General features: G+C 32.9%; 2 protein-coding genes across 2 annotated transcripts in view; both read right to left on the bottom strand.

The window, feature by feature from the left end:
• LOC132759370 (CUB and zona pellucida-like domain-containing protein 1) overlaps nt 1-9,402 on the bottom strand; it is a 66,011-nt gene extending 56,609 nt beyond the window's left edge. The window contains exon 1 of the mRNA XM_060751135.1: nt 9,212-9,402. The gene's annotated coding sequence lies outside the window, so the exon portion shown is untranslated. The remainder of the gene's footprint in view (nt 1-9,211) is intronic.
• A 4,972-nt stretch (nt 9,403-14,374) lies between these two features.
• Nucleotides 14,375-18,243, bottom strand: LOC132759360 (MAM and LDL-receptor class A domain-containing protein 1-like). Its single transcript, XM_060751124.1, has 5 exons — nt 18,092-18,243; nt 16,109-16,156; nt 15,440-15,571; nt 14,806-15,083; nt 14,375-14,425 (listed from the first exon to the last, which is right to left on the bottom strand). Exons 1-5 carry the CDS (start codon nt 18,156-18,158, stop codon nt 14,375-14,377), a joined length of 576 nt encoding a protein of 191 aa, XP_060607107.1. The 5' UTR covers nt 18,159-18,243.
• Between the last annotated feature and the right edge of the window lie 1,779 nt (nt 18,244-20,022).

Below are 20,022 nucleotides of genomic sequence, written 5' to 3'. Positions count from 1 at the left end.
AATAATTCATTAACATTATCATGTCTAATTAAATCCGGCTTTAAACCAACTCTACTATTTAAATCGCCGCACACATATACATCGCCAAACTCACTATAATAACTTATATCAGTCTCCAAAAATTCAAAAAAAATCTATATTTACAACATTATATGCTGGCGAACCTTCAGGCCATAAATAGATTCCACAAATGTACATGTCATTATTCGTTTTAAAAAACGTATGGTCAAGTTTTAACCAAATCATAGAATCATGCCTATTTTTCAAAATTTCAATGCCATCTTTAACCGAGTCCTTATAGTATAGCACAACACCACCACTATTTCTCCTTGCCTGTCTATGTTGAAATTTTCTGTTAAAATTGTGACATGAATAACCAGCCAACTCAATTTTACTATAAGAACACGTCCATGACTCAAATAAAAATATAATGTCATTTTCAGCTATGATACTTATAAACTCACTGCATTCCATTTTGGCCCTCGAAAGTCCATTTACGTTCCATGACAATACCTTTACTTCCCCCTCCGCAATCCCCTAGTCTTTAACTGCTTTCCCATCTATATACAAAGTGTCATACGCGATCCAAGCTCTCTTGTCTTCTTTCCTCGCAGCTTTCATCCTAGGAACGAGCTTTTTTCTCTTTTCAACCACCTCTCTCGGAAACTGTTCACTGACGTAGTAAGTACTGCCTTCCAAAGTCTTCCATTGTTTTCTCACAAATTCCTTGTCCTTGTATTCAAGGAATTTAGCCACAATTGTTCTGCACTTACCATCTTGTTTGGACCCCATTCTGTGCACCCTTTCTAGCACCATTTTATCAACCGCATCCTTCGCTACCCTCATCTTGTCACAGATAAACTCCCTAACAGTCGCCTCAGCATCCTCGTGTACCCCAGCCGGAACCTCTGGTATATTTGAAAATAACAAATTACTCCTCATTGATTGAGATTGTAAGTAAGTAACTTCCTGTCTTAAAATATCTCTTTCCTTTTCTAATGTAACCACCTTATCACTCAACATACCCAGTGCAAAGTCAGAACTCTCTACCTTGTCTTCTACCACTGATACTCTATCTGACACTTTCCGATTCTTGTCTTCTAATGTAACCCATAGCTTCTTAATTTCATTGTCAAATCTATCAACTTTTTGCTTTACTACCTCCAAAGCATCCAGTCTCTTGTCCATGTTGCATAATTTACCTTCAATATTTTTTCAAACAAGACATAACATCTGACAATGAGGGCGTCTTATCACTCTCTGCCGCCATATTGGATTCACTGACTCTATCAGGCGAAGTCGGTATGAAAACACTATCGTTATTAATAGTCAAATTCTCAGATTCACTCTCGTCATATAATATACTGTTGGTCTGACTTAATATTTCACTCACCGAAACATTCCCCGACGGGCCTCCTACCGTATTTATCTTCTTTCTGTTTTGTCCCTTTTCATAGTCACTATCACTACTGCCTTTTTTCCTTTTATGCTTATTACCCATAACAAAATCTATTGCCACTTAAATCGTTTCATATCCGCACACACACTCACATAAATATCCACAAAAAAATTCCAAAAACTATCAGATTATTGCATCAAAACATTAAAATTTGCGGAGCGACAAAAAAACAACTGTACCGCCATTAATCACGTGACCAACGAGGGATGTTTCTGCTAAAAAAAAAAAAAAAAAAAAAAAAAAAAAAAAAAAAGGGTGCATGTAATAAAGAAAATTATAGAATGCATTTTGAAATAAAGTATTAAAAAATACCTGACAAAAAAAAGTAGACGAAAATGTTGTTTATTGGCCTATGAGCGAATTGGACATGCACGCGTTCAAATTATCGTATATTTTTGTTTGTATCTGTAAGTCACAATTTAAATTGTCGCTCTTTCGTTTTCGTTGCTTTTCACGGTCTGTCGTTCCTCCTTTGGTTGCACAGTTTGGTGGTTTTTGTTGTCCAACTTTGTGTCATCTATTCTAACGTTTGCTACAATTGTTTTCTATATGAAAGCGTATTTGAAGTTTCTGGTTAATCTTTTGATTATATCAAAATCTATTCTTAGACAATAAAGACGTCTGGCTCTGCCAGACATTATCAATCAAATTTCTATGTTTATATTTTAACTCTACTGAGGGTGACACAAATTAACAAGGAGGAACGTGAACCGTGGTAAAAGTAAAACATAAATACATTTCCAAACTTTTCATGAAAATAAACACGAATATTGAGGCGTGCTGCTTTAAAATCCAAATAATTGTATATTTATTAATTCAAGCAAATATACTTATCATATATTTCAATAAAACTTACATATATGCTGTTTTGAAGAAAAAGTAAATATTTGTACGTCAAAAATATACACAAGATAAAAAATGTGTTAGAAAAAAAAATCGCAAATCCTTCAAATCACCTTGCAATTAATTCTATTTCCAATATTTTCTCATTTTCCTTTTGTCAACAGGCGACACGAGTCATCTATTAAACATATATTACCGGTACTTATTATATATTTTCATTATATTTTTCTTTTTCAACAATATCAAACTTCATCTTGTGAGAACTTGCATTATCCCGGATGACTCCGATTATAGCAAGGCCGGCTCAAAGCGCATTTATATACAGCATATCTGAAGGTCATTTTGTTTTCAAAAAAGCGTATTTTTACTTCCATTGGTATATTTAACGACCATTTGTATTAGGATTAACAAATATATATTTCATTTGTGTTTTTAGGCGTTTAGAGCTCAACTCCTAAGTGTCTGTTACTTTAACGTTAAAAAAAACATGAATTATTGAGATCGGGCCCACCGCACTGCGTTGCAATCGAATCCACCGCCGTCTGCGTTGTAATCAATTTTAGTCAATTCTTATATGAAAATGGTTATATCAATTTCCATAAATTCCAAAATATGTTTGTTTTGTGTAATTATCATTCATACGATGCGATGCCAGTGTATCTAGGGGTAGTTTTGAGTACATTTGTAATGTTGTAGACAAAATTAGGCAAAAGTGGCGTCCCCTCGTCAAACTGTACAGAAGTGTTTGCATACTTCGTTATGATTTGCACCCCATGCGTGTAATAAGTTGGAAGAGTACATATGTGGGCTCCAGTCTCACTAGGTGTTATCAGTAAAACATAAAAACATAAGTTACAAATAAGTCATAAACTTATTAACACCAGCAAAATACTATCCGACAGCCATGTTTTTCCACCGCTTCTGCGACGAAATCTCCATCGCCGCACCGGTAGACCCACCGCTTCTGCGAAAGCTATTGCCAGTGTGATTACGGTCTGTACCGGGAGCAAGTGTAAGATTCTTATATCATACAATACGTACATGACTAATATTCCGTTATTCGTACATTCGAAATATACGGCAACTTTGTTGTACGAAGTCCTTACTTTACTTAAATATGGATCTTTTTTATCAAAAGTCCGTAAATTCCTAAAATACGCAATTTCGTATTCTTGCAAATGCGGATTCTTTTTACATAAAAAAAGAACCAAGATGTTATCCTGAATTACCATTCAAGAAAAATTCTGATCTGACATTAGTCAGAACACATAAAAAAGTAAAGCTTTAAATAAATGTAAAACTTCCCGGTTTTATTAACATATCAATTGTGTACTGATTATATGGTCAGTGAACAGAACATATAAACATCAAAAGATCCTCGACAGTGTCCGTAGCATGTACAGACAAAAGAACCTACTCAAATTTCCTAAATTTTCCCCAAATGGAACTGTCCTGCAGTGAAAGAAACCAACTAAACTTGATGTAAAAGACAATATTTAAAGAACATGTGTCAAATGTGTATCTTAAAAGATTTTTGGTTATTCACTACAATTTCAGAATGTTTTCTTTTAAAGGCAACAATGAGGCATATAAATGTAAAACAAGAACAAATCTGACAATAGGGAAAAAGGTAAACACTTACGGAAATGCATTTGCAGTGTAATATAACGTAACGTAACGTACACGTACACGTCAGTGTCAATTGTTCAAAGAAAATTGAACGTTGAAAAACATGACAGTTTTGAAAAGATTGGTTGCAATAAGTTGATTCTTAAAAAAAGGTCAATCAAATTGAAATTCTTCTTTTTAAAATTTTGAATTTCTATCTTCGAGCTGGCTCGAAATTCAACTCTAGCTCGAAATTCGGGTTTTGAAAATTTTGAATTTCGATCTTCGAGGTGGCTCGAAATTCAACCCCAGCTCGAAATTCAGGTTTAGAAAATATTTGAATTTCGATCTTCAAGCTGGCTCGAAATTCAAATCCAGCTCGAAATTCGGTTTATTTTTTATTTTATTTTTAATTTCGATCTTCGAGCTGGCTCGAAATTCAACTCCAGCTGGAAATTCGGCTTTTGAAAATTTTGAATTTTGATCTTTGAGCTGGCTCGAAATTCAACTTCAGCTCAAAATTCAGCTTTGGTTTACTTTGAATTTCGATCTTCAAGCTAGCTCGAAATTCAAAGCTAGCTCAATATTCACTATAAACTGAATTTCGATCTTCGATCTTCGAGGAATTTCTCGATACTAAAAGAATATAAGTCGATGGAGGCATTAACTTTTAAATCTAGGAGTAGTTAGCTACGGCAATTCCAAACATCTACACTAAAAAGAGTTTATTTCGTACATGCTATTTAGTTTTGTCTAAGATCTAATTTTATCACACAACTTTTCATTTGACAAAAATGATATAAAGAAATAAAAAAATGTGCCCCAAACTTGGAGATGAGGTGATTTCGATTTTCCCCATAATCAATAGTTTAGGTTTGCTAGCACAATTACAGATAACAACATCAGGAATTTTCCAACAAAGGCTCCCTATATGTTCATAGGCATCTACCTTGTTTTGCGTAAATATACTTTATACTATATATTATAGACAAATACACAGTACAAGTCTACTTACTGTTATCGCAAGAAAGATTGAAATATATAGGTTCCCAAGAAAGGTACAGTGTCGAATTTTAAAATGTCCATACAAAGATTAATCATATTTAACTTGCCAATGTCATATATACATCTTGCACCAAATGGACAGTTAACACGGCATATATGTGTCCTAGAATAGACATTTTCTTCTCTAAATATTGACAACCGTAAAATACATAAATACCCTTTATCAGCTAGGGTGGACCATCAAAAATATTTATACAAAATACCTTTAAGTGCAATGATAAGACTAGATGGCTATTCTTAGAAAGAACATAAAAAACTAAGACTACATGGCCTCGAAATAGGGATACTTGTGCAATTTCAATGAATAATATTAAACATGTTGTGAAGAAGAAGAAATAAATCTGATAAACTCCATTAATGTTCATTGTAACTGTCAAGTAGTCTCAAGAAAATAAAAATTTTCCCGTTGATAAATCAAATCAAGAAAACTCAATTAAGTTTCTATTTCAATCTTTTTTTTTGGTTATCACTAGCGTCGCCTGCTTTCTTTAAGAATCCTGATTAGTAACATCCGATGACTTATCAGCTTCATTATCATCAGACGGTACATTTTCCACAGAAATTTTCCTCCGAATTACCGGGTTGCAAGACTGCCTACATTTTGCCGAGTAATCATGCGTGTTGCAGAAGATGGTGTCGCAAAACATGTAGATGCCCTCATGGTTGCTTGTGTACTCAAAATTGTCGAAGACAAATTTAGTCTCGTGGGAGGATTGTGAAATTATATGCGTGTTTGTGTCAACTTCACACCTGAAGAAATTATATGTATATTGAAGGCCTTTATAAAAATACTTAAAAAAGAACATTAAAGCCCATATGGCTCATTTTGGCGGCGAGGATAAATAAACCAAACGTACGTACACAAAAAATATAAAACAACAAAAACATTTGATGTTGAAACACAATTCTCAAGTGTTCATATTTTCAAAATGTAGAATCTAAAACAATTAATAAAAACGATTTTGAAATATGGATATACCAGTATAACACTTTGTATACATAACGAACTATGGAAGGTTTTATTGGCGGTTACGACAAAAACGCTCTAGTTACTTCCCATGGAATAATAAAATTGGACATAGTACAAGAAATATATGAACATAGAACAGGAAAGACAAGAAGGTAACCTTGATAGAAAAATCTTCATCTAGTTTTAATATAACGATAAGATAAATAGTATAAAAATTTACCCGTTCTTGAGAAGGTAGTATTTTGTATGATCAGGCGCATTGTAGGTTGGTTTAGTGTAACAGGAAACGACTCTCATTCTAGCGTTCCAGTCGTATGTCTCTGTAAAGACCTTGACGTATACTTGTGCCCCTACAGCCACGTGTAATGGACTTGCTGACACCTCTTTCATATAGTTTGGGTCTGCATAGTACGAAATGTTGACCGGGTACTGTGGGCTTGAGAGACTCGGAGAGGGCGAGCTTGTTCCGCTGGCAACATACCCTGAAGTCAAACCACCATAAAATGAAAGAATTTCCATCATCTATTCACTTATCAAAATTTCATATGAATATAAATCGTCAACAGAGCAGAATTTGGGACAACTAAATCATAATCAACTATTTGTCTCTGAATATGGAAGGACAGAAAATGTGCTTTCATAATGAGATTTTTTATTCTAATATAGAAATAGGAATGAAAATATGAAAACATACCATAACCATTTCCGTCACTAGTGACGTCACACTCTACGTTAACAGTCCAGTTGTAATGGCGTATGATGAACGTGTAAACAGGATCATGCTCTGCATATATCAATTCGTTGTTGTATGTATTTCGTCCATGTTGCAACTATATAATGAAATTTGAAAATGAAAAAGATATATTTTTTTCGCTTTTCTAAAATTGATAAGTTTTTCATTGAGTCTAAAGCGGGTTATTTTCATTCTAAATGTGTCAGTGAATACATAAAACATTTTCTTCATGTTTTTGAAATATTAAAGGAGGCCCAAAAGCCTTAAAACATAAAAAATTCTTGCATAGTTTAGCAAGGGCAAAAAAGTCCCAGAAAAATAGACAAAATAGACAAAAGATAAAGACAAATTATATATCAGAAATAAATTAAAAATGGCATTGTTGTTATATTTTTAGCGCAATTTGATTTAAACACTTTTAAAATTTTAGTCATTTTTCACAATTAGATTATTTTTGAAAAAAGACGGAGTTAGTGAATGATCTGAAATTTTGCACACATGTTATTGGTCAAGACCTAAATCAAATGGAACATTAATCTCGAAAAATTCTTATAAGTCCTGTAATGTCAAACAACCTCAGTGGAGTCCCTTTAACAACAGAACAACGTACCCTCCCGCTTGTGAGGCACTCGTCTAAACCCTGTTGAAATGTCAGGTGACCATTCTTCTCTATCCCAGTGCATTTATTTTCTCCAAGATAAATATCTGACCCTTTAGCGTTGGGAAATATCTGTCTTAGTTTATTCATGTCAACCAGTATGTTCCACGTGAATTCATTACAATCCACGTTTATGGCATTTTGAAAATATAGACCTGCAATAGTTGGTAATGTTGTCGTGAGATTTTGAATGATATATCTAACAATATATAATGAAATTAATAAAATTAAGACTGAATAAAAGATGTAAAGGTATAGTTTGCGAGAGAATAAATAAATAAATAAATAAATAAATAAATAAATAATGATAAATAAATAAATAAATAAATAAATAAATAAATAATGATGATGATGATGATAATAATTATAATAATAAAAACAAAAAAACAAACAAACAACAAACAAACAAACACTGTTAAACATGTTATTTTCATACTAAATATGGTCGTCAGTTTGATCAAAGATTTACTTAATTTTTATTTTTACGAGCACATCCATGACTATTCTTCTAATTAAGGTACATATGTATTTTTTCCTTACAGTATAGATCATTATTCTGAAGGTTATCGATGGCATCTGTAGCTTTATACCTTTTATATTTAAAAATAAAACAAAAACAATGACCCCCTCCCCATAATAAACAAACAAACAAACGAAACAAAGCAACACCAACAGCAACAACAGCAAACAACACAACAACAAAAAAACAAACAAACAAAAAACATACCCCCCACGAAGAAAAAATCACCAAAAACCACCGCAAAACAAAACAGTGCCGTTCGTACCATATTAAAATAATCTTATTTGAACTAGCAAATTGTATTTCAGGTTTGTCAGAATATATCTGTAAAATGATATGAAAAATAATGTTTGACAAATAATAAATATTAACACAAAAAGTTAGGGTTATGAGGTGGTGAAACAAATATTTACTATATGTGGTGTAATGTGTCCACCAGTGATATGAGGTAGTTCTCATCCCCCAGGGAAAGGTCGTTCTGTACGTGTATTGTGACATTGTCGTCATTTCATGTCCGAAATAATACGCTGAAAGTAGTAACATTTAGAGTGAAAGATATTGAAAATATTTCACTGAAAGAAAATAAAATAATTTATTGTCAGTATATAATCATATCAGATGGTAAATTATTATTGATTACTATGTACTTGTCTTTTATCTTGTCTTTTATCTTGATTATTGATACCAATTTATTATCATACGGTTTTTAAAGCACATGTTAAAATATATGGTATCATTATCAATTGGGTTGGGGTTAAAGCCGCATTGCCTCTAGATGAACGTAAATATTTCAAGAAAATCAAACTTTAGAAAAATGTACTGATATTTTTAAAAAAGTAAAAAGATTCAAGATTTGAATAATAATTTACATGTTCTGTGCGATAAATGATTGATTTTGCAGTATTTATCTTCATTTTTCTATTGTGTGCCTAACACAGTAAGGGCTTATTTTACATATTTTGATCTCTTTTTGGTAATATTCTCGTGGATTAAAAGCGCCGTTTGTAAAAAGTAAATTACTTTTTTTGTTCACTTCACAATATCTAACTTTTAAATACATTTTCAAAATTTTCATGAAAATTAGCATGAATCTAGAGGCATGTTGCTTTAAAAACTAAATAAACCGTATCATAACAAAACCAACACAGTGCGTTTGCGACGCATCCGCGCAGTCTGATCAGGGCTATCAGAATCTATACTTGTGACAGGGTTTGTAAGCGAACAGCATGAATCCTGATCAGACTGCGCGGATGCGCAAGCTGGTCTGGATCCATGCTGGTCGCAAACGCACTCTGTTATTTTGTCATGACACGTCTCAATTATTCTAGGTATAATCATGTTTTTATGACATTTACCGGAACAATCAACGCCTGCATCTTCAGAGTGACCACAGTCATGCTGGTGCCATGTTCTCGAAATACAGTGTCTGATATCAGACTCGTACCCATAACATCCCAGCTCATCAACTATGATTGGACCGCTTCCTTGACCATAATATGCATTTGAATATGCCACGCCATAGCTGATAATAATATTAAAGACTAGTTCTAAACTCACTCATAAAACAAGTAAGGGAAAAAGAAGGCTTTTCTTCAAATAAATCTTAATTAATCATCATTTCAAAATGTTTTCTGAATTATCTTCTTTAAACAGAAAACCGACTAGTTCATTGGCAATCACTTACAAGTACTAAAAGAAACTGTCTAAATCAAAAACTTTCATCATAGAAAACCGCATTATACAAAAAACAAACAACATCAAATTAAATCGGCTTCAAATAATAGCTTAAGAAACCGACCAATAGAAAAAGAATCTACTGATACCAACAATAATCTATCATCTCAATTTAAACCAAACAAATAAGAGCCAAATCACGACAATACCAACATAGTGGGTTTGCGACCAGCATGGATCCATGCTGTTCGTTATCAGGTTCATACTTGTTAATAGGCGTATCTGTAACGAACAGCATGGATCCTGATTCAGACTGAGCGAATGTGCAGGTTTGGACTGGATCCCTGCGGTCGCAAACATATTATGTTGGGGTTTTGCCGTGACACGGCTCAAATATCTTACTTATCTCCTAAATAATCTTCCCAACATTCTACGATGACCTTGACATCGTTGGTGGATCGAAGTCATCGTCACATTATTACTTCCCCCATTGTCCATTACTATATACCTCAAACTCTTCCGGGTATTTGCCATTTCCACCAAACAAGTCTCACGCTTTGTCACTAATATAGTTATACATAAATTTACCCAATCGTAACAACTCGGGCAATCTTCCGTCAAGTTCGGAGATCGCCGAGGTGTTCCGATGATCAAAAACTACAGTAAAAGGTTGATTGATAAAACGATAACGAAAACGTATATCTTAAACTTTATTCATATAACTACACGTTTACCACATTCTACCGAAGGACGTCTAAAATTAGTGTGACTTCCTATAGAATTTATAGCAGGGAAGAATTGAATATAAGTAGAATTTCCATTGGTCATTTTAAAATTATTTTAATATTACAAATTTTAATCTGGGAATCACATTAGCCATTCTAAAACAAGTAAAATAATTATCTAAGGATTTCTGACATGGTTTACGTGCCTAATTTTTATTTAACCTAAAGGTTGTATAAGATGTCACCACATAAACTTTCCTCTTACGTTTCTCAGACTTTAAAGTTTTTCACTTTCTAGTTGAATTCAAATATTTAACTTTGAAATAAAGATTTCTTTATGAATACAAAAAGAAAAAAAAAACAATATGTTTTTGTTTGCAAGTAATAGCAGAACTGCCAAGTATCCTTTTTAAAGATATTTCTTGTTAATATTGAATTCAACATACCGGTGCTAGGGACCTTTGTTGTTGAAATAACAAATGCTGTCCATGAACATAATTTATCAAACATAGTCCAAAATGTTAAAGGGAAAAAATATAATAAATGACAAAAATCATTGTTTTAAAAATCGCATCTATAAAACCCCTTTCAAAATACCCAAAGGGGTAAACCCAAAACCAATAAGTGAGCCTATAAGTCAATTCAGGTGAAAATTTCATAATACCCTGAAGCGTCCAAGAACGTTGATTTATCCACCATGGATAAGTTGTCGTTCTGCTCATAAGTTGTATGTGCTTAAATCCAAGAACATAAATATAAATGTGAATCATTTTAAAGGCGGTTCGGGGCAGATCAAGATAGCAGAAACGTGTTAAGAAATGCAGCAAAAACATACAGTTAAATAATTTGTGTTTGTTCTAAACTGAATGACAAAAATTTTATAACTATATTGATTGTTAAAACAAGAATTGGGTAATACATTTTTTTGAAAATAAACTTGCTACTAAAAGATTACAGATATTCAATATTCAAAAGAAAGATATAAATTCTGAGCTCAAGGATACAAAAGGTTACATTATTCCTCAGAAACAAAATAAATCTTTTCATTATCACAAAGCGCGAACATGAGGTTTTATAATGTTTATATAATGGCTTACAGCCTGTTAAATCTCACTTGAAGAAAGTAAAGTTGAACACGGAATTATTTGTCATAAAAGTAGTAAAATGTAAACAAAATAGTACATGTGTGTTTGACTTCCATACAAAATACTAAATCATTTTAACCGTACTCATTGCAAAAAGCCACAAAATCAATTGATGGTTAAGATAATTGGCAAATGAATCATTTTTTGGGACAATTCATGGACACCAAAAATAAAAAGCTTATGTGAAATAAAATAAAAACAAAAACAAAATAGTATCTGGCGTAAAATAGGCCTTACTTACCATAACAATCAACGCCGACATCTTCTGTGTGGGTACAATCAGCTGATACCCAACACCATTTGAAGAGCAAAGAAGCCAATATTTTGAACTCATACCCGTTAAATTGCCGGTTATCCAAAACATTTATTGGGCCCAACGCCTTGTTCCCGTAATAGCATTGCCATGTAGACCCCATTTCCTAAACATTTGTTGTTGGGTTTATTAGTTATGTATCAATATTATTCGGTTGGACTAACAATTTTAAAATATATTACAGTATCATAAACATTGGAAAAGGAAACTTTTTCTGTAAAAACTGATTTGATCCTATACAATGATTCTTTTATATATAATACTCATTATATATGGATTTTTATTATAGACATTTTGATTGCCATTAAAATGATCTCCCCACAGAGTTCTAAAATTACTAATAAACGAGATAAAATAAATGAGTCGCGCCATGACAAAACCAACATAGTGCGTTTTGGTCACCTACCCGCTGCCTCGGTAAAGATTAAGCATTTTGCAGACGACCATCGATTCAAGGTGGTCAAAGGTCATTTCACAAACTGTTCCCCCACTGACCATTTTTGAAAACTTTTTTCCCACGACCAAAAATGGAAATTGGGCCCCATTCACAAGGCGGACTCCTGGCCTGAATGAAAATAAAAAAAATGCAAAATTACATTTGAAAAAAAGAAAATTTTTTTGCGTGGAATATCACGTGACAGAAAGAAATTTTTTAAAACTTTTTTTTCCACGACATTCACAGTGCGTTCATTTTGATAACGACGATACTTATGGAAATTTTTGCGTAAAAATTAGGTATAAATCTTTCCCTTTTTCTGACCGTCTTTGTAATTAATTTAAATCGTAATCCAATATTAATCGTGTAACACAAAAATTATCCCCTAAAATTAAATTTTAATATTGGCTTTTAAAAGTTACCCTCTCTTCTCATTCTGTAAATTTTTCTTTTTTTACCAAAAATTGTCAAAATAAATTCTACATAACAAAAAATTTTTGTCACCCACTTTTAGACCAAGGCTTAGATCATTCTTACAGTTTGACCATACTATATTGTTGGTTGTTCAATTTTCATTCTTTGATTTAAAGTTTCTGTAGTTCCAAATACAAAATAGACTAGTGAAATTCAAAACAATTGCTGGCTGCAGGCAAAGTAACTTATGGAATCATAGGTGTTACATGCGGAGGGAGTGTTCTTATATTCTGGTGGCCGCGAAATAAAAAAATAAACGGACAAACAGCAACAAAAGTCAAATCGTGACCACGAGATGATAAAAATGGTTAACTCGTGGCCAAGAGATACTGAAGTAAGTAGTTCTGCATGTCATCCTCGAAAACCAGAAAACATCAGTCTCGCTTTACTACGGAAGCTGTGCGGTGACACGGTGGTACCTAGACCACGTGACATTTTATGATCTGCGTAGGGCAAAAGCCAATACAAAAGATGGTCCAGGGTATATTTTTGCCAAAACATCTTTAATGTTTCATTTATGTTTTGAGATGCGGAGAATGTAGAGCCCGCTCATAGTGAGAAAACCATATAAAATATTTCCTGATTTTTTTGTTTCGTTTTGTGACTCCTTCCGTAGAAATACGGTAAAACATTCCATGTATGTGTTACAAGAATGATAGAGTTATATTCGTTATCTAATCAAAAAATGATACATTTGAAAAGTTACGGAATAAAATAAATTCTGTTCCGTCTATTGTACTCCATGCAGATAATAGGCACGGTATCACCGCTAAGCTTCCGTGGTAAAACGAGACTTATGTGTTCTGGTAAACTTTGTTTCTATATCTATAACTGCATTACCATGACTATAGTCACTTGTTTGTTGTCCATATGGATAGACTGTCGTCTGCCTTCCAAACAATGTATCTGATGTCACCGATTGAAAATACTCCGGCGTCATCGAATCCTCTATTAAATACAAAGAAAATAGATCAAATTAGTAATCTTAAGCAAAAGCATGCTTTACATTTACGATTTTGTGTCGTGATAAATTCATACCACGACCGTTTGCAATCTTACGACCAATCAATATTCTTGTGACTATTCTTTATTATATATATTAGTGATTTTGTACTGTATTAACCCGGTCACAATTATGAAATAAGGCATATTAGAGTATATTTCCTGTGTCCTGTGACTCATGTATGTATTGTAAAATGTTGTAATAAATGCATATCTAAAAATATTAACGCTACAATAATCAGTGCAATTGCTGTGAGAAAGAGCTCTGGTCATTCTGAAGCTGTTCAGTCAATAACAATGTGTGTGCTCATGGTTATCTATATCTTGGCGTGACAAATAGTTTATGTTAAGTCAAGAAGTCATACAATAAGAACTGGTGAGAAATACCTATACAAGTAAGGCAGGTCACACAATTGATGTAATGTACTTGTGCTTTTACGGTCGTTCTTTTTGAACAATAGTGATTTTTTATTTCGTCCTTACCCGCGATGCATGATAGTACGATTTGAAACACGATGGTCGATGATGAAACTCATTGTAACATCGAACTTCACCCATCGTACCATCGGTGTTTCATCATCGTGCCATCGTACTATTGCGTTTTTTTTCCATCGTACATCGTTTTATCGCGGCTAAGGACGAAATAAAAAAATCACGATTGTCCAAACGAATACCGTATGCTTTAAATTTAAAATGGAAAAAATTGGAGATATAGAATACCTGTGCATTACCACCGTTAAATTTGTGTCTCAATGGCAATATCCCCTTGATAACCTGCACCTCTCAGCTCTTATCGCTATCTTCATAAATAAAAGCAGACAAGATTTTAATTAAATAAACACGAATGCATTTGTAACAGCATTAATTTTTGTATTAGGACTACCGCGTATATATTTTTCCTATACCATATGTTTGACCTTGTATGTGCGTCAATGTTGTCATAAGCAATTAATTAGTATCATTGTCGATTTAGTTGTGGTTAAGTCATTCAACCTAGGAATCATGGGTTTTAAGCTCAATTCGGATTAGAACACCATATTTCATCATTCGATAGCAGTTCGAATTAATCCTACGAAGCGAACGCCAATGCTATCACTATGAATTGCAAGAAATTATTTCACATTCCAGCTAAAATATAATAATGTTTAAACTAAATCATCATTAAAAAATGAAATATTACTTTGATTTGTCCACTTCCTGTAATATTGACTAAACCATGATGCCAATCTGGTCCTCGATTATGATCCATCGTCCAAACTAGGTTGCGCCAAGCCGTATTACGATATTCACTGCTGACGGTATAAACATTTAGTCTGCCAACCGACACTCCGTTCATGTTATACCAAAAAGAGAAACATTTAGTTTCCCATTGGTATATGTTAAAATACGGCCCTTCTAGATCGGCACTGTCATTAACTTGTCGAGGACTTGACGCTTCTATGTAAACATACTGTCCGTCTACAACAAATGTACAATTTTATTCACAAAACTGTGATTCTGGTCATTGATTCAAACAAATGAAATCCAAAATAGCTTAAAACTGTAGAAATGTTAATTATACACTAATATTTGGTAGTCCGTACCGAATGATACAGGCCATTTACATGGAATCACTAACTTCTATTAAAATCGGTCCGTTCCTTGCTTTCTTATGTGTTACTTTTCCAATTAGCTGGTACATCGCCACATAACATGGACAATAATTACAAAATTAAGTCATTAAACGCAATCGTTGTTTCGTTTTATAAACATATTCTCTCATATGATAATGATTTTGTTATACATAAATGAATAAAATAATGTTTAAAAATTACAATAGCTAGTGTGATCCCCATCCGGACCTGTCCCCGTTGATGGTGTGTTACGTGAACCTAACGACCAGTCAAAGTCATCACCGGTTCCCTGTCTCCAACCACAAAACCCGTGACTAAATGTACAGTTGTAGTCTATACAAATCAAAAATAAAAACAAGTAAACCATTTACACTTTTATTTAAGTTTATAAATTATATTTGTATATTCATAAAGAAAGAAAATGAGTAATATTAAATAAAATTAAAACAATTTGAATACGTTTTTGCATCAATGTGAAGTAAAAATTATATATTTTATTTTTAGCACATGGCTCCGCTTGTAATTAATGTAATACAAATATTACATATTAAATATTTCATATAATGTTTAAGTTAAATTTTACATATAAAATGGCATTTTAATGTGTTTTGTAGTTTTGTTTTCTGTGTTTTTCGACTTGTACTATATTATGTGATGTAAAGAATGTAACATATTAACGTTTAATAACACTTTCAAAGAATAGTTAGATCAATATATTTTATTCAATTAAAAAACAAACAACAAAAACACAAACAAACAAAAACAACAACAACAACAAAAACAAATGTCTTTTAGCAAAGTTAATATATAAAATTCTCAGAAAAAATAAAAATTACAGCTTAAAAAGCGTTATATATAAAATAATTTTACCCGAACCAGACGACGATCCATATGACGCTGTCTCGTATGAGTCCGTGGCTAAAATTGAATAAAATTCATTATTCTTTTGTGTAAATATCATAATAGCATGTGTCCACTTCGTAAATGCAAGTAAATTTCGCTAAAATGGAGTTTATTTCGTACATTTTCCTATAATGTCCAAAATGATTGTGAGACCGGACAAATTCAATCGTTTTAAACATTTGCTTTGCAGCTTTTCGTCATTTTCATTGCGTGAGAATAAATTTAATTTTATATGACTTTCTGAAACAACTCGATAAGGTCGCAAGAAGTAATTACACCATCTGTCCGATAACAAGCCATGTCACGATGAGTTGTGCAAAATGCGAGGCGTTCGAGATGAAACATTTCTAAACTTGGACAAACGCATATATATCATAATTTTATTGTTGAATCAACTCCTGATAGGTCAAGATATGCCTTTATATACATACATATATATAACTCTTGCATAAATATCGCATACTACATAATAATGATCGTCGGGCCTAAGAATATGATTGATCTCTAAGCACGTCAAATGATTATAGGTTTCACGGAATACTTTTTTATTTTATTCCCTCAATACATTCACCTCAAACATATAAATAAAGTTTCATTCAAATTCATCAAAAGATCCAATCTTTGAAGGCATTTTCAGTCTTTTATGATACAGTATGAAGACATTTGAATATTGCAGAACAAATTTTCCACATGAAAGGTATGTTCAGCAAGACACAATGGGGGCAAATTCGATGAATACGGAGGATTGGAGGGCACATCGACTTTTCTTCTGCATCTGAAAGTCTTGTACTATATACACATTGAGCGATAACGCGTTGTCATGCAACAATCTGACTTTTGCAAAACCTGTTGCGGGTCTTTTTTTTGTTAAGTTTTCGAAGAACTTTTTGTCTTTTGTAAAATTTGGCATGGACATATTTTCTATAGGAACAGGCACCAAAGTGACGGGAACCTGAGTTCTAAAGAAAATGGCATAGTGATACATAACTCTTTTTTATTCTGATGGTCCTTTTAGAATGCATGGTATATTGAAACTTGTAATCCAAATTGCTTTGGTGTTTTCTTTTTGGTTAAAAAATGAACCCATGGTTTGTCACCAGTGACGACATTTGGAAAAGACGGTGCATTGATATTTAGATACTGTTTAAGCAACAACTTAGCTCATTACACGCCCCAAGCCTGTTTTCTGCTCATCTGTCAACAAATGGGGAATCCATCTAGCACAGATCTTTTTCATTTTCAAATCACTTTTGAGAATGATATGAGCTGCTTCTAATTGAGATGCAAAATAAACAAGCTATTTGTCTATTAGTGTATCATGCATCGGCATTTGCTTCTTTCACTTAAGCAACCGTCTTAACAGAATTTACTGTTTTAGATCAACGGGCTTCGGGTGCATCTTCAGTGAAGATTAACCTATATATGAATTTATACCCATATATGAATAACTGATGCAAAATACATTTTATTTTGTCCATATACATAACAGATCTCATCAGAAATGTCTTCACACTCTATAATATAAGACCGTATTTCAATGGCATACTCTGATCTTATGAGTAAAAATGTTAAACTAAATTGAACGGATTTTAATGATTGTGATATTAATATAAACCTAACATGTATATCAACCCGATAACTTTCATTTCCTTGTGTTGTTTTCGCAATATTGAACAACATAACGTTCTAAATGCATTCATATCTAAACACTTTCAGGATTTGAGCGCGGAACTTTTTTTTTCTATTTCTTTTTCCATCTAAACGCTGAATTATTTACGAGCTTGAGAAATCATATGAATATGATTAAATGTACACCGGCTCGTTATTATAAATGCATACAACTACAGCTTATCTAAAGGCGTAAAATGAAACAAACGAACAAACAAAAATAAAGAATAATAAACAGTTTGAGCGTTATTTCTCTGAGGTGAAAAAAATAAGATCACTTACTATATCTCAGTTCAGCAAACCCACACAAGCTTCCTATCAGGAACAAACAAAATACACGACCCTTCATGTTAAATGTTAGACGATAAAATGAAAAACAAGCTGATAATACCCGCAATCTTTATCAAACTAAATCATCATAATCATATCTGTATGAAAACCCATCTATTTATAGACATTAACGTCATCAATTTGAAGATGATGTTTGCTTATTTTGTTGATTTTGATGCGGAACAGCCACTTTCAAGGTCATATGAGGACAACGAATCTTACAATCCATGGGTCCTCTTGTGTCCTATTCGTATTTCAGGAACGGGTCTATGCCTGAGCAATACTTAATCATCCATCCTCCTGTATGCAACTACGTGTTTTCTACTCTAAAAAAAGAATAAGCACATATTTCGGGCTGCTGCATGAACAGTTTATAATACAATAGACAATGTCCAAATTCACAATCAATATGGCTCTCTTGGGCAACCTTTAAGATCTCTACTTGTGGCCCATTGACAATTTAAGTAAACTCGAACTTGTACCCTCTTCAATTTCGTCGACAGCGCAACCTTTAGGGTTTCAAGTTCACAATTATAGTCTTGCGCATGGATCGAGTTGAAATTGTTATTTATTAAAATTCCTAAAGCAGGGTTATTATCTGGACTCGTATGACCACTCCTTATATTTGTTGCCTTAAAAGTCTGGTACATCATTACAACATTTAAGTGTTTATTGATTTACTATTTTATCTTTTTATTTTTGGAATAATATTTAGTTTCTTTTAACTTTATTTTTTTTCAATTTGAGTATTATTGTTTCGACATTGTTTGATCCTAGGACAATATATCTTTCCTTGGTATATATCTATTTACAGCTGTGTATTATTCAGTTAAAGTACCACCCACTATTTTAGATATGCTTTGTATTGTCTCATATGACTACAGCTTTTGTTCGTTTGAAAATTCATTTTACCCAAAATTTAATCAAATCTGAGTTTTGCAAAAATCAAGGCAAGAGGGTCAAAAAATAGCATTCTTGTATGCATGTTGCCGCAAAAACCCCGTAAATTTTGCTCAAACAAAAAATTAGCAAGAATATGATACTAATAAACCCTCGTGATACAATACGTGATCTGTTTAACCACACAAAGGCCGCAGCTTTTTCATTTTTGCCAAGTTTTAATGAATGTTTATAGTTTACATTTTGTACTGGTTTGAACTAAAGGAAAAAGTAATAGTAAACTTATTACGTTTAGATATGAGACTACTAGTTTATGTCGCTTATGATTGTTACATTATCTTTAGGAAATCTACATCCAAATCTCTTCAGTGTTTCTAAACAAACAGTAGTTTTAAGTGCAATCTTTATACAGTACTTACAGATAATAACAAGGCCACATTTAATATAATTCCTTTAATCGGACTTTTATCAGGACACTTTAAGATAAGCTGGATTGTTTCACTGATTTTATTCAAATAAAAGGTGAGGTTGATTGTGATAAAAATGGGTAATTTTTCTGCCTCATCCACACAAGGATATTGTCGTTAAGCAGGATTGAACATATTCGGCCGTATGCAATTCGTTATCAGCAAGCCTTTTGAATAGGTAATCCGTATGCTTTGTCACAGCAAAGTAACATAAATATAATAAATTAGTGACTTGTAATACCCCGTGTAAAAAGTAGGAACATTCTGTCATGATGAATGTCCGTCCGACCGTCTGAACGTCCGTGCGCCAACTCTTCTTTGTCCAATCAATAACTTGAGAATAAATAAGCGTTTGCAAATATTACTTAAAAGATATACATGTTTTTTCTATGACCAGTATTTGTCAAATAGTGATTTTGAAGATTTTAGGTCAAAGGTCAAGCTCGCTGTTGCATTGAAAACTAATAGATTGCTTCACTAATTTCTAGAGAACGCTTTGACTTACATTTCTATGAT

Source organism: Ruditapes philippinarum, unplaced genomic scaffold (genome assembly GCF_026571515.1).
Source record: "Ruditapes philippinarum isolate M1 unplaced genomic scaffold, ASM2657151v2 ctg374_1_1_1_1, whole genome shotgun sequence".
Taxonomy (NCBI): domain Eukaryota; kingdom Metazoa; phylum Mollusca; class Bivalvia; order Venerida; family Veneridae; genus Ruditapes; species Ruditapes philippinarum.
The sequence above is the reverse complement of the archived record's forward strand: the minus strand, read 5'-3'. Positions and strand labels throughout refer to the sequence as shown.